The sequence below is a fragment of the Cavia porcellus genome, unplaced genomic scaffold (genome assembly GCF_034190915.1).
Source record: "Cavia porcellus strain 051 isolate PalLab524CR breed Dunkin Hartley unplaced genomic scaffold, mCavPor4.1 scaffold_2, whole genome shotgun sequence".
NCBI lineage: Eukaryota > Metazoa > Chordata > Mammalia > Rodentia > Caviidae > Cavia > Cavia porcellus.
In genome coordinates this window covers 87389199-87413834 of record NW_026947485.1, presented here as the reverse complement: position 1 = coordinate 87413834, position 24636 = coordinate 87389199, and the positions used below count along the sequence as shown (strand labels likewise).

Genomic DNA, 24636 nt, shown 5'->3' with positions numbered 1-24636 from the left:
TTACAGTTAGAAACAAGAATAGAAGAACTTAATAAAGAAGTTAAAGCTTCCAAAGATAAACTAGTAGCTCAAGAAGTTGCAGCTAAAAATGCCGTTCAGCAGTTGCACAAAGAGATGGCTCAAAGGATGGAACAGGTATTTATAGTTCATTATTATAACTTGGTGGTTTATTGATTCTTTTTAAACTAACTCTGTAACAATAGGCCATTTTTATTTGCATTAAAAGTCACCTTTTAAAATTATGGCAGTATGTTAAGTAATGCTAATTGTTACAAAATTAACTCAGAAAGAATATGCTAGAAAGCTCTTGATCTGTATTTCTGCTTTTTCTGACTGACAGCTTTTTATATCCCATTCCTTATTTCATACCTAGTTACTGACATTTTGGTTATATATCAGATCATATATATACACACGTATATGTACAGAGTCATACATCCTTATGTAGGTATCTCTTTTTATTAGTCTGTTGTGTGTTATAACAAAATATCTGAGTCTGGGTACTCTAGAAAGAAAAGTTTATTTAGGTAACAGTGCTGGAGATCCAAAAGCAGATAAGGTCAATCAGAATAAAAGGCCACCTAATGGGAACAATGGCCTTCTGCCAACCTCTGGTAATTAGAAAGGACAGATCTCACTTTACTTAATTCTCAGCTGCTGTCAAGTGCCTCCTGCTGGCTGACTCCAACGAAGTTTCAAAATAAAGATGCTTGCCTTATGTGGCCTCTGATAGGTTTCTTCCTCAGAAAATGGTGAGAAGCAGAGATGGAGGAATAAATGAAAGTAACAACCATATCAGCCAAAGTAAAAGAAATAGAAGAGGGTAAAAGCAAATATTAGCGCTCTGTCATTTTCTATAACTTTGAATTTTTCCTTTTATCCTCAAATTTTATGGCACAGGTCCTGGGAATGTTTAAAAAATTGGTTATAGTCTAGAAAAATACTTACTTTTATATATCTTTATTTGAAAATATTTCTTATTAATGCTAAATAATATTTCTTAAAGGCCAATAAGAAATATGAAGAGGCACGTCAAGAAAAAGAAGCAATGGTAATGAAGTATGTAAGAGGTGAGAAGGAATCTTTAGATCTTCGAAAAGAAAAGGAAATACTTGAGAGAAAGCTTAGAGATGCAAATAAGGAATCTGAGAAAAGCACTAACAAAATTAAGCAACTTTCTCAAGAGAAAGGACGGTTGCAGCAGCTATATGAAACAAAGGTATAATTTGCTATTGTAGCTTATTTGAAATTTATTCTTTCTACTTTACCTTAAATAATAACATGGGTTAAAATACTCAAATATAAAGTTACTTTTTTAGCTTACCTACTAAAAACATGAATGTTTCAGAAATTGCAGCATCATATTACCTGTCTGCAAAAAAGTTTGCTGGGGAACTTTTTCTTGATAGAAGTCTTTTTTAGTTGGTACATATGAATAGTCAGTTTTTTGGTATATCGGTATATGTCTATAGTATATTTTTATTCTTTTCATCCCTATTACCCCCCACCCTTGGCCTGCTGTGGTTCCCCTTCATCATCTCTTTAAAGTCTACCTTCTAGTGTCATGTTATTTTGACAGGTCTTTTAAAAATTTTCTTTGAAAATCTGTATATTGGAAAAATTAGTTTATGCTTCTAGTGGAAACTATTTTTATAAAATATGAATATAGTAGTGTCAAAGTGAATAATTTTAGAGCCAAGTAATTTTACAAAATTATATATTATCTGGCCAGAATCTTAATGTAACACTAATCATTGGAATATAATTTGTTTTTTCCTTCAGATAAACATATCCTTCTTAGACTCTGCCTTATAGAATTTTATTATTGAGATATTTAAAGCTCTTATTGTTAACTTTTAATTCAGAAATGTTATTACTAGCTTTAGAAATTCTAGCAAAATCAATTTAGTTTATATTTCACCTTATTGTTAGCTTGTTAAGAATCATAAAAGGTATGTTTATGCTTAAAACACATCAAGTTGTTTAAAAATGTTAATTATCTTTATGATTACTAAAGCATTTAGGATTTTGCTCTTTATTCTTTGAACCTTGAATTAGTTCATGACATATGAGTCATATAAGCACTGAAACATAGTGTTACTGCACTGATTAAAGAAAATAAAAGATACACAAATAATCAGCTGATTGTGTTAAATGAGAAATATAACCTAGTGATATTATTTTAGGAAGGTGAAATGACTAGACTCATAAGAGAATCAGACAAACTGAAGGAAGATATCAATTCTCACATCATTAAAGTAAAGTGGGCACAAAACAAATTAAAAGCTGAAATGGATTTGCATAAGGTAAGTACATGTAATGTAGTAAAATAATAATTAGAATTAGTTTTAGGAGCAAATGCAGTTAATAGTTAATGGGACTTGGAGTTTCCTTTAGTGACTCCTACGGGATAATTTGTATTTAAATATTTAATAGTTACGGAAAAGAAAAAATTTTCTATGATTTAAATGGTTTGAAATGTTAAATTTTATTATTCACGGTTTAACATCCAAACTTGCCTTGTTCTTTACACTTATTTTTGATATACAAAATTTGGTGGTGGAGAGCTGGGCATGGTGGCTCACGCCTGTAATCCCAGCACTTGGGAGGCTGAGGCAGGAGGATTGTTGCGAGTTTGAGACCAGCCAGGCTACAAAGTGAGCTCAAGGCCAGCCTGAACTGCATAACGACACCCTGTCTCAAAAAAAAATTTGGTGGGGGCAATTTGTAAATGAACTCTTGAAATTTGTAAAGATGATAATATTAAGGTTCTTACTATTAAGAGATATAAATTCTTATTTATAAATAAGTAACAATTCTTTTAACTTTTTTGTGATACAGTAGAACTGATAGCCTTTGGATTATTTATATATTTTATCAGAGAAAACTATAGGGAGAGTAGTCTCTATCTATTTATTTATTTTTAGACAGGGTCTTGTTATTAGTTCAGCCTGTCCTTAAACTCAGTATGTAGCCTAGGCTGGCCTAACATTCATGGCTGTCCTCTTTCCTCAACTGCCTTGAGTGCTGGGATTACAGACATGTGTCACTATGCTTAGCTGAGTAGTCCATATTGACAGTGGTCAAAGACAGAATAGAGAATAGGGTTTTCCCCTCAAGCATGAAGTAAACTAACTACTAATCAAAGTTGTATGAAAAAGCTATAAGGCAGAGAGAGAACTGCCAGAAAGAAGCAAGGCAACAATCCCTAGAACTTAATGGGCAGTCATACTTGTTTTCCTTTAGTTTGAGTTCAGAATAAGGAATTAAAATTGCAAATCCATGTGGACAGTAATGATTTTTAACCGCTTGAGTTGCTTTAAGATTTGAATAAGCCAGGCATGATGGCACATGCCTGTAATTCCAGGATTCAGGAGGCTGAGTCAGAAGAATTCCTGTGAGTTTGAGATTGACCTGGCTATATAAGTGAGTTCAAAGCCAGCCTGAACTGCTTGGTGATACCTTGTCTCAAAAGACCAAAAAAACAACAAAACAAAACAAAAAAATCTGAATGTACTTGTTCCAATATCAAAATCTGTGACACCTTTGAAACCATCATCTGTAGTCTTGAGATAGAATCCTAAAGTGTACTGGAATACTACTAGTATTAAAAAGTGGAAAATTTAAGATTCATGAGCCCAGTATATTCAAACAATGGGCAATGAAAATTTTTTATGACAGCTTTGAGGTCAGTTGAAACCAGATATTCTGAAAGGAGATTAGAGAGGTGGGTTAAGGCTGATTTCTATAAAAGTACATGGTATAGATTGCTAAAAAGTGAAAATAAGAAACAATATTAGTCTAGTTTATAGAAACAATATTTACAAGTTCCTTTTAAAGGCATTTATTAACCAGCAAGTGTTCAGCTGTGTGCACAGTATGTATTAGGTAATATGGAGAACAGAAAAGCCACGGAAAAAGAATCACTGCTTTTGAAGAGTATGTGGGAGAGGCCCCGTGCTTAACTATTTTATGTGTTTATCTATAGATGGGAGTGGGGTCTGTGACTCAAAAGATAGGAGATGTAATCATGATCTGTGTAGTCTGAACTACCCCTAAAAGGTAGTCAAGAGACTGAGGCTTTTAATAAATTTTTTTAGGTTCCCTTTCCTGTTTCTTGGTTCTGTCCACCAGGTACTAGAGTCCTGTTGGTTACTGGATCTATTGGGAACATTAGCTTCTGTTAATGGCATATTACCAAATAGAAGCCTTCATTAGGTAGACTGGACACCCAGCCCAACGTCAAACAATCGAAACTGACCCCTTCCCTTAAAATTCCTTTGGGTATTTGACTAAAATTACTTTTTTAATACCTAGCTTCTTTTTAAAAAAGCCTTTTATTTTGAATGTAATAAGTGCAGAAAAACTTCCTCCTCCTGATTATATACCTCATTGCTACATTTTCACCTGCTTGGTATCAGGGTAAGGTGATCTTAACTGGAAACATAGATCTGGCTGGCAACAAATGTACCTAGCGTTGTTAAGCAGTGTGGTTTGAAGTGGAAGGGACTTGCCAGGAAAGATGAAGAGTGGAGTCCAGGATGTTAAGGCCAGCAGAGACTGATATACCAATATTGCAGACTAATGCATGGTCAGTGTTGGTGTGTTTATGATGCATTCTTTTTACTTAGGTATTCTAGAGCATGACTCTGCTACTCAGTGTGCTTTTCTCCCAAGCTTAATATGTTATCAGTAATAGTCTCATTCTTAAATGGTTTGGTTTCTCATTAGACCACTGATTAGAAGCTGGAGTACACTTTAAATTAGCCTTTTCATTTTTTATCCCCTTAGCTATAATATGTGTTCTGTCCTTTAATCATTCTGTCCTATAACTATATTCTGATAAATATACTCTATTACATTATGAATAATATCCTGCCCCCTTAGAAAACTAATAAAACCAAAAACTGAAAAAAATATGTATAATGAAGGTCTTCAGACTTGAAGCCAAATAACAGAATAATAGCTTGAATGAAGTAGATAAAATGAGGTATAATGCCAGGAGATTTCCAGGCTACAGCACAAGGGATGGAACCTAAACAGAGCCCAACAGTCTCCCTGAATTAAGGGAACAGAGTTCAAAGTACACAGGGCCCACATAGTTTCAGAGAATAGACAGGTATGGGACCTACAATCTTTAGAGCGCACACAGGGCTTGGAAGAAACATGGAAGATACAAAAAAAAAAAACAAAACAAAACAAAAATCAAGTTGATGCAGTGTTTGCGATGAAAAATACATTGAGTAGAATTAATACTAGGTTAGGCACTACAAAAGACAAACTTTTATGTACTTGAAAACATAGCAATAGAAAACTGTTCTAATAACTTCCAGATTGGAAACTTCTAGCCAGAACTCCAGATTCATACACATATAAACTACTTGGCCTCTGATATCTTGGATGACTTATAGCCTTCACATGTCAAAAATTGAATTTATAATGTGCTGCTTCTCCCCATTGCTTCCCTGTCTCAGTAAATTACGTTCCATCCTTTCAGTTGCCAAAAGCTTTGATTTTCTTTTATCCCTCAGCTCATACTTCTACTTATCTATCACTTTCTTAATGAAACCTCCCATAACTGCCCTAATATCACTTTGAGTGCCTTCTCCCCAGGTTTTCTCATGTCTTTGCTTTACTTTTATTCCTTAGCACTTGTCCTTGATATATCTTTTACCTATAGGTTCTGTTTATCATTTACTTTGTGAAGCATAGCTGCAATATAGATGGCTCAAGAAATGAAAGGTATTCCAAGTAAAAAAGCAAGAATAAAGGGTAATGATTATTAATGGTTGGAAATACCAACCTAAATGGAGTAGAGGTTTATATTAGATATTTCTCTATTGATTCTACAATTAGCCACTGAGCTAGTTGCTGTCTGGAGGATGGATACATAATTAGGGAAGCGTATAAGCTATAGTGTAGTATATCAGTTTGTTAGAATCCAGGACATCCCTGGTTTTTATCGATGGAAAGAGAGTGGAAGCATCTGCCATTTTCTGAAGGGGAAAGTACTGGGGGATGATATCGAAACTCTGATTTGAAATCTGTATGATAGCCAAAGCCATGCTGCTGGATGAGCTCTGCAGAGAGCTTCAGGGTAAGGGGTGTATCTTTGAAAATTGTTGAAAGAGTAGAACCCAGTCAAGAAATAATAAAGAGGGAAGAAAGAGGAGAATATTGTCTTCCTGGAAGTAGAGGAAAGATATTTAGAGTTTGAGGTGGTCAGAACTGGAGCAGGTAAGAGTAAAATGAAAAAGTAGATTTGATAACAGTAATCCCTGAAAACTTTAAAAATTGCTATTTTAGGAGTCTGGTTAGGATTAGAAACCAAATTGCAGCATCAATAAAAAACGCATTTTGAATAAATACCACAGCTGTGAACCAAATAATATCTTTTATATTTATGCAATGAACTGTTAAACACTTTTGCTCTCCTTTTTGTGTTAGATAAATAATGTGTAATAACGTGCTGAAAAGTATGAAATTTAACTTAGTGGCTATCAGTTAATTGCAAAACATTTTAAGTTTTTGTCAGAATCGTAAAATATGATTGTTAGAGTAGTATTTATTCATACGTCAGTGCAGTCAAGAATTTTTCCTATTCTGTGATCATCACTTACCATTTGTCATTCATAGTGGCCAACTTTCATCCTTCTCGTCCATGCAGGAAACCAAAGATAAACTTAAAGAAACAACAACAAAGTTAACACAAGCAAAGGAAGAAGCAGATCAGATACGACAAAACTGTCAGGATATGATAAAAACATATCAGGTATGCTTGGATTTTCAGATAAGTTTTTCACAAATTGTAATAACTATAAGTACTGTGGTTTCATTCAATTTCTGTATCTGAAATATTTTAATATTTAATAATTATATGGATTCGATAAATCAAATAAAATGCAAGTTATTTCCTTTGTTAAAGTTTCTACAGCTCAAATGGTTCTTACTAGAGAAATTTTCAGTGAAATAGAATTTCTAGAAAATACCAGAAGGACAAAGAATGCAAGGAAATGTATAATTTCAAAAGAAAGGAACTACTCTGTGTTGTTGTCTATCATGTGTACTATTCTTCATGCAAAATTGCAGAGTAGAATAGTGATTGGTGTTTTCAACATATTCTTCAATTTTAAATATATGAGCTATATGTATTTCATAGTAATTTCAAAGCTTTTCACTTTTTTAGTGTAAAACTTTTAAACTGTCATACTTTCTAAAATTTTCTTTAGGAGTCAGAAGAAATTAAATCAAATGAACTTGATGCAAAGCTTAGAGTCACAAAAGGGGAACTTGAAAAACAGATGCAAGAAAAATCTGACCAACTAGAGGTGAGAAGTTTTGCCCTTAATGTACTATAGATTATGTATTAAATACAGAAAAAGAGAGTGAGTTGATTTTGCCATTTGCTTTTAAGGTCATTTTAAAGGAGCATTTTAGAGATAGTTTAGTGCATTATGTTTTGTGGTTTCTTTTGAAGATGCATCATGCCAAAATAAAGGAACTAGAAGATCTGAAGAGGACTTTTAAGGAGGGTATGGATGAGCTACGTACGCTGAGAACAAAGGTAGTCAAAAACTTAATTGTAATTTTGTATTTACTCTGATTTTTAAAGTGGTAGGGAAAGGATATTCAGAAATTTAAAACACGGAGTAGAATAGTGATTGCTTAGTAACATAATCACATTTTGTTGAAAGTGCCTTTCTTGTTAGTCCGTTTGAACTATTCACCAAACATCCCTATTTATAATACATTTGTTACATCTGTAACCTGTCCTTGACCCTTTTATCTAAAGGCAGTGCTTCCAACAAATCAGTTGGAGAGGTAGTTGGACCTTAGAACTGTAACTATCAGAAAATTATAGGAAGATTTTCTATTTCTTGCATGTGTTTAATAATCTTAGCACTTAATCTCCAGTATTTCTAACACTTAAATCTCCAGTATTTATAGTCTGTATTTTCAGAGTAATGTCCCTTCTAATGTGAATATGAGTGCAATATATAATTACTCTATATCATTTATTTATTTGAAACAGGCTTTCAAATAACCACTTTGAATTTGAGATCACTTAATTTTTAGTGTCTTTCATATATCTTCCTCTGTTCTCAATGTCAGATATTTGAAGTATACAGGGAAGATATATTCTTTTTCCAGATGAGAAAATCTAAATTTAGTAAAGTACAAAGTGACATGCTAAACCAGCCATGACTGAATTATAAGAAACCTAAAACTGAAACCTACAACTAATATTTTCTTCATGTGAAATAATGCTGCTTTAGAATTAAGTGTAGATTATTGTATGTAAGTACTATTTGAAATAATTTATAAGGAACAAGAAGATACTGTTTATAGTTTAACTTAATTATGATCATTTGATAGGCAAAATGTCTAGAAGATGAACGATTAAGGACAGAAGATGAATTATCAAAATACAAGGAAATAATTAATCGCCAAAAATCTGAAATTCAGAATTTAATGGACAAAGTGAAAATTGCAGATCAAATACAGGAGCAGCTTCAAAGGTATAAAATGGGCAAAGCCTATTTGTTTTAACAGACATATTTTTAATTTTCTCAAGATTCTACTTTTAAAGTATTAAATAAGTTTTACAGCTTTATAGCTAAAATTTGTAAAATTTTTTCTTGTAAACTTTTAAAAATAATCTCTGTGCCCTCCTTCATGGCTTCTAATGATCCTTAATCATTAGCAGTAGGGATTTATAAAACAGTGGATTTCAAATTCTGTTCTTTATCCACAGTGCTTGCTTTTTTCCTAGATGTTAACTCTAGATCTGTATGTAGATCTAGATCTTTGCATATATATATAGATAAAGGTCTATATCTGGATCTAGATCTTTACCAGCTCAAGAGCTGATGTTATTCTTTGGCTTCTCATAAAACTATTGAACTAACTCCGCTCATAGCATTGCCTATTAGAACCTAGATTCAAGTTAAATTCAAATAACGCCTTTTTTTCTGCACCTTTCTTATGGCCACGCTGCTATAGCTAAAGTATCCTTGTCATTATCCAGATTGATGCTTCTTTAAATTTGTGGACCTTGTATTCAACCAGGAATATACTAATGCATGTGTAATCTTACTTTGTGTCCTTAACCAGAGCCTTCTACCCCATCTTCCAAGCCATTTCTTCACTTAGCATTTTCCTCACAAATGAAATTTCCTTTTATCCTCCATTTGATCCTCACAGTTGATTAATTTTTACAGAAAAAAATGGGCACTGACTTATGACAATTTTCTCAACTTCCTTGTTTTCAGTCTTTTGAGTTGCCTGCATCTACAACAATTTATGGAAGAAATGTTCTTTAAATTGAATTATTCTACTTCTGTGAATTCCTTGGTCTCATGCCTTTTCCGAGTCTTTCTTGATTATTTCTTTACTCTTTATCTTATATCTCTTCACTGATCTTACTTTTCTTTCTACATTTAAACATGAATATATGTTTAAAAGATCAAAGTTCTTGTGACCTTTCCCTGTTTATTCTTCTATTTTCTTTTACAGTTGTACTTATTTATAGAATCATGTATATCCATTCTGTATTTCTTCACTTCTGTGTGAAAAGAAGCAGATTTCTCTCCACTTTATTCTAGCTTCTACCTCAACAGACCATTAAAGATGGATACTTTTTTTATATAGTAGACATAGCTCAGACCCCGGCTTCCTTGAATTTTCAGAGACATGAGAAAGATTTATTAGAGCTAGCTATAAGATGTACTCTAAGAGTAGAGTGCTGGTGCTCAGAGAAATGAGGTGTGATATTGTTGGGAACTGGGGGTCTTTTATGTGTTATGGGGGGTGGAAATCTGTGGAATTCAGTAACCTATAATCTTAGTCTTGTCTAATGGGTTGGAGAGTAGCCCACTCATGGTGAGGTGATACGGGAAGTCCTGGAAGGATGGTTCATTCATGGGGACAATGAATGAAAGAGGACCATTTGCCAAGTAAAAAGGAAATGGCCAAAGCCCTTCTAAGGGGAAAGGGAGTTGCCTAGGTTTGCTAGGTTTGGGGAGAAGAAAAGGGAAGAAAAAAAAACTAGGCTTGTATCCTAGAGCTGTAGTTTTTGTTTCTTAAAGTACAAATTTAAAATCAATGTGCTTGTCACCTTTCTACCTAGTTTTGTTGCCTCTCCCCTGTCTCATTTCCTTCTCTGAGACTTTAGTCCCATATATACTTAAGGGGCGCAGAAGGCACGAGGGTTCATCTTGATGTAACTGCTTCAAGCTCAGGAAAGGGTGTTGACTCTGCCAAGCCAGGGACTGAAAGTGTCCTTCTGACTGATCTAAAGGAGACATAAAATAATGGGTTCCATCCTGTGAAGAACCCTCATTTTTCGAAAGTCTGAAAAAGAGAACAAGGACATATGAGACATTAACCCCCAATAGTAATGAATCGTGCAACAGAAAACAATTCCAGTATATAATATGATAGCCAGAAATGGGACTTTCTCCACCAAGTTGTTCCAGGGAACTATTGTGGCCTTCCAGTTATTAAAGCTTGTGGCAGAGTCTCACATTGCATGATTTCTGAAGGACCAAGAGAATGACTGTCTTCTTAGCCCAGTTACCTTTCTAACTTTGGTCTTGAAGCCTTAGTTGTTGAACATCCAAAAGATCAGTTACACCAGCATTCAAGTGGGAGCAGGAAGTTTAGCTATTGTAATCTCATCTGGATATTAAGATCTTTGAAATATATAGTCAGAGAACTTTTTTAAGCAATCATAGCTGTCTTAGATATCAAATTCTTGTGAAATGTTGACAGTTTCAGTGGTTTGGTAGGAAAATTTAAAATCAAGAGCAAACATAACATCTTAGCATAACAATTATACTGGCATTATCATACCAGAACCATGAGGTCTTTGATTTTTTTGAGACAGGAGCTGGCTTTGAACTCACCATGTAATTCAGAGATTAAATTTATGGTAATCTCCCTGCCTCAGCCTCTGTAGTGCTCAAATTACAGGCAAAAGCCACCATTACTGAGCTGAATTTTCAGTGGGTTTTGTTTTGTTTTGTTTTTTAACACCACTTAATTGTCTCTTGATTTATTCTGTTCTTTGGCTTTATTTTCATTAGGCTCTTCCTGTTCCACTTCTCTGGTCATTCTTTCTCATTGGTGAACTTCTTTCTTTCAGCCCTCTTTTACTTGAATTTTATCATACCCTTGAGTGATGCCAATTATTCCCCACACATGTTGCAGGTCCTTTGAGTCATTGTCTTCATCTTTTTTGCTTAGCTTCTAACATACAAGTATCAAAAATATTTCAAACTTTAGCATGTCCAAAACTGATTCTTTTTTCCTGCCTACAGCTACACTTTTCTTCTCATGTTCCTAGGATAAGTGATGAGTGTAATATCCATGTGATTATCCAACTGAGTAACTTGGGTGTAATCTTGATTCTTCCACCTTCCTCTCACATACTACCAAGTTACAAAGTGTTGGTGATACCAACTTTTTAATATTGTCCACATCCGTTCACATTTTACATCTCTACTGTCATTACTGTAATCCAAGCTCTTACCTGAACAATTGCCACAGCTCATAAACTAGTGTTTTTACTTGCTTTATCTCTCAATTTTCTACACTATAATTAGAGTAATCTTTTTTAAAAGGTGTTTTCTTAAAAATCTTTTAGTGACTCCCCATTCCCTCAAAGATTACCTTGTGAGATCACATGTCTTAGCATGGTTTTTAAGGTTTATGACCAATCTCTTGCTTCTTTTATTCCTCTTTTATTCCTTCTCCTTCTTAGCTCTTGTGTTTTGGTTAATAGATGTTTATGGATCTTGGCAAGCCTTAGGTTAAGTGCTTTGTGTCTGTTAAGTCCTTATCAACACTAAGCATCTCTTAGTACCAACCCAATGTTCTACTCTTATTCCCGTCCTTGCTTTAGCACATAGTATTCCCACTCCTCAGAACGTATTTTGTTCTCTCATTAACTCCTACCTTTCCTTTAGGTCCTGGTTAACCAAGCAGTGGCCCACAGGCCTAGTCTAGCCCACCGCCTCTTTTCATATATTTTTTGGAACATAACCATACATGTTCTTGTATTGTCCATGGCTGCTTTCATACTGCAGTAGCTAAGTGGACTGTTGTAACAAAATCCATGTGGCCCAGAAGCCTAATTTATTTACAGTCTGAGTTTTTATAGGAAAAAGTTATGCAGTCTACTTAAGTATTAATTTAAGCGTCATTTTCAGTGACAAGCTTATATAACCTGTACTGTTTTCACCATCATAGGTCATTTATCATACTTACAATTTTCCTACTTGATTAAAAGCTTTCTACAAGCAGGTGCCATGTTTGTTGGCCTTGCTTACTTATATTCCTGGATCTTAGTTCTAATCATGACATTAGACATTCATAAGTACTTGGATATATGAATTAAAAGTACCATTGGAAAACATTTTACTCAGTGAAAAATTCAAAATTGTTAATGTCTTTTTAGTATAATTTTTTAATATAAACTTTGTTTTTTAGAGGTAAACAAGAAATTGAAAATTTGAAGGACGAAGTGGAAAGTCTTAATTCTTTGATTAATGACCTGCAAAAAGACATTGAAGGCAGTAGGAAAAGAGAATCAGAGCTCCTGCTATTTACTGAAAAACTCACTAGTAAGAATGCACAGCTTCAGTCTGAATCCAATTCTTTGCAGTCCCAACTTGATAAGCTTTCTTGTAGTGAAAGTCAGTTACAAAGCCAATGTGAACAAATGAAACAAATAAACATTAATTTGGTAAGTATAAATGATCATTTAATTCTTAAAACAACACCGTAAGAAGCATAGATTAAATTTCCCTAACAGCATAAAAGTGTATTTATAGAGCTGGGCATGGTGGCACATACCTGTAATTCCAGCATCCAGGAGGCTGAGGCAGGAGGATCACTGTGATTTCAAGGCTAGCCTGGGCTACAAAATGAGTTCAAGGGAGCCTGAACTGCATAGTGAAACCCTGTCTCAAAAAGATAAAAAAAGTAGTTATAAGTAATTTTAACCCCTTTCTGTTGGAGCTTTCTGATAATTTCAACTGCTCTAAAAATGCTAATTTTTCTTTTAACTGATAGGATTAAAATTTCTCCCTAAAATGATAAAGAATATTTCACTTTTAAAAATAAGAATACTGGGGCTGGGGATTTAGCTCAGCGGCATAAGCACCTGCCTTGCAAGCAGGCGGTCATGAGTTCAATCCCTGGTACCATTAAAAAAAAAAAAAAAAGCAAAAATAAGAATACTATGAGATCTGCTGTTCCTAACCAAAATAGTTGTTTTTCAAAAGGTAGTAATCAAAATTTCTGGGTTTTTAAATATGTAAGAGTTCCAGGTTATGAGTGTCTTTAAGTTTCTCTCAGAAAATAATTTCTCATTAAACACCAGAAGTTCAAAGCCTTATATTGTATGTTGTTTTGCATATGTAGAATGGCACATCCATTAATGTGCCCTTGAAGTATGAGAATTTGGGGAAGTTCAGTGAATAAAACCTGACATGGATAATGGATGAAGCTCTGGACTTTATGTTTCTAGTGTTAAAGTGAGAAATAATCAGAACAAAGATTAAAGTTGGTGTTTTTTATTTTACTTAATATTCAGGAAAGTAACTTGCTAAAAGAGGAAGAACTACGGAAAGAGGAAGTCCAGGCTTTGAAAACTGAACTTACATGTAGACAAACAGATGTTAAAGCCCTGAGTATCCAGGTAGAAGAATTGAAGGATGAACTAGTAACTCAGAGACGTAAGCAAGCCTCTAACATCAAGGATCTTACCAAACAACTTCAGCAAGGTATAAAATTCTTCCACTTGTACATTGAATGTGTTTGTTTCTTTTATTCATTAAAAATTTCACTGAGAAAAATATTTTAGGTTTTACCACATTGATTACAGCCATGTGTTCTTTTAATGTATTAATTTTCATAGACCAAATTGCTGAACTTGCAATTCTGTAAATTGCTATCTTTTCTACTAAAAAGGATTTTTATCCAATTTGTGTGTTTTTTAATAAACTTTAAATGTGTATTATTCTATTTTATGTATTAGAAAACATAAGAAAAATAGAAATTTAGAGACAGACATGGTGGCACACACCTCTCCCAGTACGGTAAAAGGCTGAGATAGGAAGATAACAAGTTCGAGCCAACTCAGACAACTTGGTGACTTAGTAAGACCTTGTCTCAAATGAAAAAAAGGGCCGACGATGTAGCTCAATGCCAAGGCTCTGGATTCAGTTCCCAACACTATTACCCTTCCTCTCAAAAAAGGAAACAGAAATTTAATTTTAAAAGATCTGTCTTTAAATATAAAACCCATTCCATTATTTTCTCTTGACACATGCCTGGGAGGAATTGATTTGTGCAGTGTTTGGGGTAGCTGGGTCCCAATTTGCCTACCTTTAACTTGGAGATCACTTTATAGTTCTCAGGAAACAGATCCAGAAAAGTTACAGATTACATGAGCATAACAGTTGACAAATAAGATTGGAACCCAGGTTTCTGTCATTTAAAATTCTTGAGTATTTGTGCTATGTGTTTGGAATACAAAGATGAGTAAGACATAAAATTTCATTTTTCCATTCTTTACTGTTCTCTACTGCTTTGTATTAAAATACGGCAAAATGACGTCAAATACTCAGCATAATTTAATATGAATATATTCAGCTATTTGCTATAAGCAGTTTTTTTATGAGTATAGTTGAAGGGAAATTTAGAGAAAATCTCTAATACTAGAAGGATCTTCTAAATCAGAGCTCTAAAATTTAAATTCAGAGTAACTTAGTGATGTCAGAGTCAGTTACTATAATGCAATTTCTTTGTGTTTGAGCTATATATTCATAAACGTTGTCTTATAGAAATGTTACCTGCAGCCTTCAGTCTCAGGTATGTATTAAAGAAATTTCTCATTTTCTATGTGATTTTTGCCTAAGTGATTTTAGCAGCTCAAAATCAGAGATGATAGGGCAAATGGTCATGATAATTGTCATAAGTAATCTATTTCTTTTTTCTATAGCACGAAGAAAATTAGATCAGATTGAGAATGGAAGCTATGATAAAGAAGTTAGCAGCATGGGAAGTCGTTCTAGTTCATCAGGTAAAAATTAATGGCTTTAATTATTTAGTAATTATAAAAATGTTATATTTTTTGTTTTTAAAAGTAGTAATATACTTTGTTTCATTTTGAAGTTGTTTTTCAAAGAATGGTATGCTTTGTTCATTTTGAAAAGTAGGAGTTGTATATAATTATAAGAATGTATCATTAAATGTTTAAATTCTAATCCTTATCCAGGATTTCACGTTTGTCATGGTCTACTGTATGATGTCTTTCTTTTTTATGATTTGCATCTCTTTTATTCTACTACAACTTTAATATCTAAATTTCAGGGTATCTAATATTTAATATCTAAATTTTATAGGGTAGCTTTGTATCCATCCAGAGAGTTTTGGTGTAGTATAAACCCTCTTTTTCTTTTATATTTTAACACCTTAAGAAGTAATGAAATGATCATCATTATGTGGTATCAGATTTTTGTATAGTTAGTATCTTCAGAGAATTGGTTCTAGGACCCTCCTCCTATGGATGCCAACATAATCGGATGCTCAAATCTTTGATGTAAAATGATGTAATATTTGCACATAGCCTATACACATCATTCTATATATTTTAAATCACTCTAGGTTACTTATAATATCTGATGCAATGTAAATGCTATGTGATTTATTTCTAAGTGATTTTAGCAACATAGTGATTTTAACAACACTATATTGCTTAGGGAAATAGTAACAAGGAAAAAAACCTATACAAGTTAAGTATAGGCACAGGTTTTTTTTGTTTTTGTTTTTGTTTGTTTGGTTTTTTTGGTACCAGGAATCAAACTCGGGACATTGTACTTGCTAGGCAAACACTGTTGACCTATGTCCCTGGCCCAAGGCACAGTTTTTTAAACTGGTTGGTTGAGTGCATAGATGATGTACTCATGGTTATGGAAGGACCAGCTGAGTAGACACATGCTGTTAAGTCATTATGCTATACGGTCTCCTAGGAGTTGTACATTAGGGGGCAAAACATCAGCTACTACAGTAGTGGAAAAAATGTGTGATAGGAAGCACAGATCTGAAGTTACCGCTGTGTCTTCGGATCCCATTTATTAATTGTGTACTGTTGAGTGTATTACAAGTGTATTACTTGTCTTTATAAACTGAGATTTTACTACTCTTGGTCTTAGCCTAAAGGCCAAGAAGCAGTTAAAATGAGACTTTTAAGCAAAGGTTTGCTGGGTAAAGAACAGAAATTCTTCTCACTGATGTTGGTAAAATCAGTGAGATTTTATAAATCTCATATAAGGCTTACTGTATGCACAATTCTAAATTCTCAGATTAATTCATCTAAATGCATATAACAATCATATGAGATTAATAATAATATTATTCACATTTCAAGATGAAACAACCAGGACATTCAATTCAAAATAATTTGCCCAGAGTCACAAAGCTTAATGAGGGGAGTATTAAAATTTGAACTTATGCAGTCTAGCTCCAAAACTTAACCCACTTTTGTCTTCTCTCACATTCCTTCCTTTCTCCCATAATTTTTTCTGTCTCCTTTATACAGGCATATCTTTGTATTTGTCAACTTCAATATGTGTCAAACCCAGTTCACCCTCCATTTAGATGAGAAAAAATGTTGCCACTTGCTTCAGGCATAGGGTAGCTGTCAAGTAGTGTAGAGCCCCCACAAATTCCATCATGTACTTTTTGTACTTTAAGTGCTAGGTATAGGTCATAAAAAGCTTAGGGTATCACTGAAGCTAAAAGACATACATTAGTCAAAAGTTATTATCATCCCAGTGAAATATGAAAGTTTGTCACAAGTTAATTCTAATTACATTATTTTTTATGGGAAGAATTCCTTTGATACTCAACAGTTGGGGCACTCATCATGAATTCGAGAAGAACTACCACCAAGGTGTGACATATCCTTTACTTGTGATCTCACTTTACAATTCTTGTTCTGACTTTCTCTGTTGCCATATCCCATACATTATTTATTCCACTATCAGTTTCAAATATTCACTATAACTGATTGGCTGTAGAACACACTACAGGTCATTAATGAATCTGAGGTCTTGCTTCTGAATATAATGATGATAAAGTACAAAAGGGTCTTTCTGCCAGGTCTCTCAGGTATAAGACAAAAGATGACTCTAGATTACATACAGTATCTAAACTGGTTTTCTTTTCCTTTCCTTTTCCATACCCCCCTCTTTCTTTCTATTTATTCTCTTCCTTTCCTCTCCCCATCCTCTTTGCCCTCCCCTTCCCTGCCTTTGCCCCTCCCCTCCCCTCTTCCTTCTGTTCTCTCTCCTCCCCTCCCCTTCCTTCCTTCCTGTGTTCAGGTTCCCTTAATGCTCGGAGCAGTGCAGAAGATCGATCTCCAGAAAATACTGGTTCATCAGTGGCTGTGGATAACTTCCCAGAAGTGGACAAGGCCATGTTGATTGAGAGAATAGTTAGGTTGCAGAAAGCACATGCCCGAAAAAATGAAAAGATAGAGTTCATGGAGGACCACATCAAACAATTGGTGGAAGAAATTAGGAAAAAAACAAAGTATGTATTATTACAGTAGTGTACTCTGTATTCAAAATACTACTTTTTACATAGTAAGGTTAATATTTTAAAAATTAATTACACCAAGAGCCTAAGTTTCAAATGATATATTTTTGGGATTTTTTTTTTTTTTTTTTTTGGTATGTGAGATCTTGTCATGCTGCCCAGGTTGATCTCAGCCTCTTCCTGCCTTACTCTCCTGAGTAGCTGGGAATGCAAGTACATTACAAACATGCTACCTTTCCTGGCTTACTAATTTTTATAGTCACTCAGCTCCTAACCTTTTATGATCACCTATTCTAGGTTTTGAGAATACAGAGATGAAAGAAAACACAGGTCTTTCCTTCAGTATGATACAGAGTTCAGGACATGTTAATTTTTTATAACAATTTTGGATTTTAAAATGATAGTGCTTTAATTTTTTATTTTTATAAATTTGAGTCTGAAAGAGATACAAGTTTAGACATTTTTTGTTTTGCAGGCATAATAGGAAGTTAATTGAGCACATATTAGTACAACTCTTTGGGCCTGTGGCTATATGTTATCTGATTTACTCCTTGCAACCATTCAGTAAAGAAATGAGTTCTCTGATTTTACAGTAAGTGCATTGGGTCCAGGTCAATCACTAGGTTTGCCATTTATCCTGTAAGAGACACACCTAGAGCAGGAGATTCTGACTCAGCTCTGACTTCAGAACTTGTACTGTGGCCAAATTCCTCTCACAAATATCATGTTCTTTTAAATAATAATTGATAGTTTTGTGTTACAGTTCTTTTCCTAAGCCTCTTTAATTTCTAGTTTAAAAAAATTTTAAACTTAAAGAAATGTTTGTCCATGACTTTTTAAAGAAAAGTAAGTAGCTGAGTGTGGTGGCTTATCCTTGTAATCCCAGAACTCAGGAGGATGAGGCAGGAGGATCTCAAATTTAAGCCCAGCCTGTGTTACATAGTGAGTTCAAGGCCAACCTGGACTTGTCTCAAAAAACATAAATGATAGATAGGTAGGTAAGTAGATAGATATGTTTAATAATAGGAACATATAAAATTTTAAGAGAAAAACAGAAAAACAATGTTTATGTATCTTTCATCTAAATTCTGTGATAGGACAGATGGGATAGTTTAAGCAAACATTTGTATAAGATTTTCTAAAATAGTTAGCTTGTTAGCTTATAAGTGCTTCTTTTTTGGTTATCATTCTTGCAAATTCCACTATTTTTAATTCTGTACACCCACATCTGATAGTGTCCTCTTGTTTTGCAGAATAATTCAGAGTTATATTTTACGAGAAGAATCGGGCACTCTTTCTTCAGAGGCATCTGATTTTAACAAAGTCCATTTAAGTAGACGAGGCGGCATTATGGCATCTTTATATACATCCCATCCTGCTGATAGTGGATTAACACTGGAACTGTCTTTGGAAATCAATCGAAAGTTACAGGCTGTTTTGGAGGATACTTTACTAAAAAACATTACTTTGAAGGTATTTGTATTTTTCATTCTCTTACTAGTAGGTAAACATGATAAATGGCACCTCTTTCACAGTCTCATGTAGCACTTAGCTAATTCTGTCATACAAGACAGTTGTCCTACCCCGAGATAAAATTTTTGTGTTTCTCTCTTTTAAAAAGTACATTTTTAAGTAATAAGAACTGTGGGAGCAATAAAACCCAAAATGTGTAATTATCATAGTACAAAAGAGAGGAAAAGAAAGTGCTCTAAAGGATATAACTGCATGTATATTTAAGTGTATAAGATAGATAACCATATTACTGAGTTTTGTTGGATCATTGAACAGAACTGTTCGCAGTCTCACTGTTTGAATGTCCACTTTATATGCTTTAATTTTGTAACTTGAACAACTATTTCTAAGATGACAATATGTAATCTATTAACTAGTGATTTCCTACTGTATATTTTTTCTGAAATTCTATATAACTTGTACCCTTTTTGCTTTTTTTTCTTTTTCTCCTTAAATAAAATTTTTAAAAAAGGAAAAAAAGTACATTTTTTAGAATGAAATCAGTTTCGCTATTATATAGACACGAAGATGAATTGTTTACTTGGGTGGATGGCCTCTGGCATACATTATATTAGAGTTAATTGCCAAAATGTAATCTATTTTTGCTATGTATGGGCCTTGATAGTACTGGGTTTAATAATAATTTTTAAGTTTTGTAGCTAATAATTGCATGTACAAAAGGTTTTTATGGCTGCAGTAAAAAGATTAAATGTGACTTTGAAATGGACATTCCGACTTTGCCATAACATATGTCTAGTTTATCTCTGCATTTACAACAAATCAACACTTTCAGAAGTTTCAAAAGTCAGATAAAAATAGTTCAATCTTTTTATTGTACTTCTCTCTTTTTCCTCCTAATTATTAAAGGAAAATCTACAGACACTTGGAGTAGAAATAGAACGTCTTATTAAACACCAGCATGAACTAGAACAAAGAACTGAAAAAACCTAATACAAACAGGCAGAAGCCACCTTGGAGCAGGTGCCACTAACCAGTATTGTTGGAAACTTCCCTGCTTTGTGTGTCATCTAGTCAAAAATTTGTTTTGCTTCATCTGTATAAAAAGTATCCTTTTACAACTGAATGCATTGTTGTGTATACTGTAAGAATGTAAGCTTTGATGAAACTTGTTTTTATATGGTTGTACTACAACAGCCTGTCACTGAATCTAAATGATGTAATTTCTTATAATCATATGAAGTGCTTACCATTACTACGAAGGCTTTGAAAACCCCTTCTCCATATTTCTTCCGTTTAAAATATATATCAGTAATGATTCACCTTAAAAATATGCACGAAAAGATTAGTCATTCAGTAATTCACTATTTCTGTAACACCAAGAAAACTACAGAAATGATATCAGTTTTTATGTTTTGACCTGGCTATGGGGCACATGCTTAGAGTCCCAGTTATAAGGAAGCTGAGATGTGATCATTTGAGCCCAGAAGTTTGGGGCCAGCCTGGGTGATGCAGCAAAACCTTGTCTCAAAACACTTAAAAATTCCACGTTTTTTCTATTTTGACACTCCAGTATAACATATGGCTGTGTTTGAGAGATGCACTTAAGTACTTAAATCATTCAGTTTTAATTTTAATGAAAACTGAACTTTACAGGAAACGCATTTGTTGGCAGTTTTCTTTCTTTGTCTTAGATATATTTTTTTCAGATTTGGATTGAATTAATCATTGAATTTTAAAAATCTTTAGTTTCTTAAAATGTTATTTTCAATAACATACATATTTAGAAAATTCCTGTGGACTTCAGTTCTATTTTAAAATGTGAAGTAGATCCAGAACAGGGAGATGAATACGTCTTTGAAATGGAAATACTTAATGCTATACTGACATTTATGAAGATAAAAATAATAGTGCTTAAGATATGTATGAAGAAACTGTTTCCCAAGAGAAACCACCATATGGCACAGTTAATCATTTCATTTAAGCATCAATTCTTCACTATTGACAGTTAATTACATGTTACGGTGCGGCAATCGTACAGTTCCCCCAAATATGGTGTTTTAATATATTTATTTGTAACATAATTATATATCTAGAACCAAGAGAATTTTAGGGCCAAGTTTTTGCATGTTCTTAGATTTTTACAATATTTATTTAAGATGTACACTTAAATCTTGCCATATCAATACTTGCTGTTGAATTTTTCTCACCGTTTATTATTTCTCACCTATCAGGATTTCTTTCACATTACATTATATTAGACTAAGTGTCTGTTAGGCTACCGTGGCTCATGTGCAGATGCTGCAAGAAGCCTCATTTCTGTTTGAGATCACCCCACAATGAAGAGACATGAGCTTTGGGTGAAGCCTTTAAAAAATTGTAGGGCCTGTTAAGTTGAGCTCATGGTGGCAATATCCTTTTAATGTTTTAACATTTAAAAAAGATCAGCCTAACACTGTTTAAAAAGATAATTTGCTAAAAATTAGGTGATTCTATGTAGTGTCTTTTTCTGTGTATTGAGTTATATGCTGTCATTCAAAAACAAGTATCTTTTTACTTCAGAGTGAAAGTACGCAAAGATGTTTTATTTTTAAAATAGATGTAAAAAGTATGTCTTTTTAATGTGTCTTGATTTTTTATTAATAATTTATCAAAATAAAAAGAGGGCAAGTGCAATAAAATCAATTATTTTCCCATTTGTTTCTGGACATACTGTTAAAACTCATGAACTCTACTACAGTCAGAAATGTATTAAACCTTTTTAGTTTCTCATGCGATACAGATTTATAAATTATAATTTTTTTCTCCAAGGCACAAAGTATATATAGGAAACCAAAAAGTAATCAGATCCATCATGTCCTATGCTTGTATACTTTTATAAATATATACATTTATTACAGACAAAAAAGGAAAATTCCAGTATTAATATTTCTGCCATGATCTACTTAGAGAAGTTTGATGATAAAACAATCTTAGAAGAAAGTTACTCAAAGCCATATTTTGACTGTATTCCATTTTTCCCTCATAAATTAAAGAAACTATAGAAAAATTTTGAAGAGAATACTTTCTCTTCTTCACTATGTACTGCATTCTTTTGTATATGGATCAAAACTGAGCAAAATAATGTACAAAAATATGCGTCTTTCAGAGATACCTGCTTCTATAGTGATTCACAAACAACTCCTAGTGTAAAGATTTAAAGGGCCTTCAGTGTTGTTTTACTGAATATGTGGGGAGAAAAATAGGATGACGGGGGTAAACCAGAGACCTGTGGAGAAATTCGTTCAGTATGTTCATTATTGTATGCCTCAAAGTCCATTTTGTCTAGTTTCAGTGTCTTTGAGCAGAAAATGTTTTGTGTGTATATATGTATACATTTAATAGGTTTTAATTTGAAAGTGAATGTTTGGTGTGACTTCCTTTTTCCCATATCACTTCAAATTTTAGTCTGCTAAAACAGTTTTAAAGGATTGAAAATGGTGGCTGGTGTTAAAGAGAAGAAAGAATTTGAACTTTGATAATATTTTTTGTTTTTGTTTCATATCTTTGTAACCATTTAAAGTGATTTAGTCAGATTATGATCATGTTATTTATTCACTTAATAACACTTTGAAAACCTACCATTGTCAGGCACCGCACTGGTTCAGTGATTATATTGATAAGCAGACTACACATTGCACTTCTTTATTTTTTTTTTTTATTTTTTATTTATTTATTTTTTTTTGTCTTTTTCATTTTTATCGGTACCGGGGATCGAACTCACGACCACCTGCTTGCAAGGCAGGTGCTTATGCCGCTGAGCTAAACCCCCAGCCCCCACAGTGCACTTCTTGTCCTCAAGGAGCTTCTAGTCTAATGACAATAGTTAGGAGGCAGTAGGAGCAGGACTTTGGGTCTTTATAACTCATGCCCCATCCCTGATTTACTGGGCTGAGAAGAGAATTAATCTACCTAGGGCAGCAGTGGCCCAGAAATCCCATTCTGGCATGAAGCTTTGGAAACTGACTCCGTGCTTAATGCGTATTGAAAGAAAATTGCTGCTTTCGTAGTGGTTCTGTGTATTTCCTAACTTTTGTCATAGTTTGTTTATTCATAAAGGAGAAAAATCCAAAGATCATAAAATGACTTTAGATTTTTACCATTTTAGTAAATTATTAATTCTCACAAAGATAAATTTGTATTGTCATGCATGTTTCCAAACTTTGTTTTGCAGTATGTTATTTTTTCTAAAGATTTTTATGTATGGATTTAGACCAAGATTTATCATTAAGAGAAAAAATTAAAAATTGTAAATGTAATATATGGTACCCTGGTGGAAATATTTTTATAAATTATGTTGTCATTCATATCTTATAAGTGTTGACTCTAGTAGTCTATTTTTCAGTAACTTTTCTTTTTTAACAAAACAATTCTTTTTTGACACAAATTATTTTTAACTAATACCAGTTGGTGGCACTAGAAATCTGAAAATTTTCAAGCTGAACAGGAGAAATATTTGAAAAAGTATGCAAACATCAGTTTTTAGGAAAAGAAATGAAAAATAAAATTGCATATTAAAATGTACCCTTCTGGAATGAAATGCTTTTTAAAAATGCATATTGGCTGTCCATCTCGACTGTGATGACAAAACTGATTTATCTTCCAGAGTACATACAGTGTGCATTGTATAAATAATCTTTTAATTTGATTACACTGTTCATTATGTAAATGTGATTCTGTATAAAATGAAGCTTTTAAAGACGATTTTATGTATATATTGTACTTATTAAATAGGTAATGCCTGTTTACCAACTTGCATTTTAATGGTATCTTTGATTTTTTTATGTGCTTGCACTGCTCACTGAACATCTAGTTCTCATTTGAGAAACTTCATTTTGTGTAAAAGCTCTAGGTGGAGAAGGACATACACTTAAGAAATATTCTATTTCTGAGAGATTTCCAAGGCTGATTTAAATTGGTTGAATATTCTTCTTTAAACCAGATTGAGAATTATTGCTTTCTATATTTATCTTCATCCTACCAGTATTGAAATCACAATAGAAGTTAGTGAACAGTAGTAGTAAGTAGATTAAATTGAATGCCAGGTAATACTTAAACTTTTTGTTTAAATTATTGATAGCAAAACTTGGCATTTTATGAAACACTCTGGCCTGTAAGCATATGAAAGTTTCTTAATGAACTTGATTATCCAATGATGCATTCAGTTTTTCACAAAACTATGGAACTTACTTGCCCATGTTATTATTAGCTTTAATAATAAAGAACTGTGTGTGCTAAAATGGCATTAATTTCATCAAGTTAATATGTGTGAAATATATTTCACAACACAAAGTGCTATTTTTCATTTCTCTAACAGTATGGCACAATTAAATTATACTACATTTCTTAATGAGTTCATTCTTGGAAAGACCCCTAAAACCAGAATTTGTACAATTTTTTCTGACACTCTTAATAGTCTGTTTTCAAGAATCTTTGCATTTGTTAGAGAGAGAAGAATACATAGAGAAAGCAATACTGCCTTATGGTTCTTAATTTAGGTCCATGGAGCAGAATACA

The 24636-nt window shown here is 33.3% G+C and overlaps 1 protein-coding gene across 3 annotated transcripts in view; it reads left to right on the top strand.

Annotated features, from left to right (window-relative positions):
- The window catches only part of Ccdc186 (coiled-coil domain containing 186), a 46257-nt gene extending 22380 nt beyond the window's left edge, over nt 1-23877 (top strand). For all 3 annotated transcript variants that reach the window (XM_063244775.1, XM_063244774.1, XM_063244773.1), the window contains exons 4-16: nt 7-135; nt 1007-1219; nt 2187-2306; nt 6668-6772; nt 7230-7328; nt 7478-7564; nt 8377-8519; nt 12493-12748; nt 13601-13790; nt 15011-15091; nt 17394-17604; nt 18864-19083; nt 19990-23877. In XM_063244775.1, the coding sequence (XP_063100845.1) occupies nt 7-135; nt 1007-1219; nt 2187-2306; nt 6668-6772; nt 7230-7328; nt 7478-7564; nt 8377-8519; nt 12493-12748; nt 13601-13790; nt 15011-15091; nt 17394-17604; nt 18864-19083; nt 19990-20073 (1938 nt within the window). In that variant the 3' untranslated portion in view covers nt 20074-23877. The remainder of the gene's footprint in view (nt 1-6; nt 136-1006; nt 1220-2186; nt 2307-6667; nt 6773-7229; nt 7329-7477; nt 7565-8376; nt 8520-12492; nt 12749-13600; nt 13791-15010; nt 15092-17393; nt 17605-18863; nt 19084-19989) is intronic.
- The last annotated feature ends 759 nt before the right edge of the window (nt 23878-24636 follow it).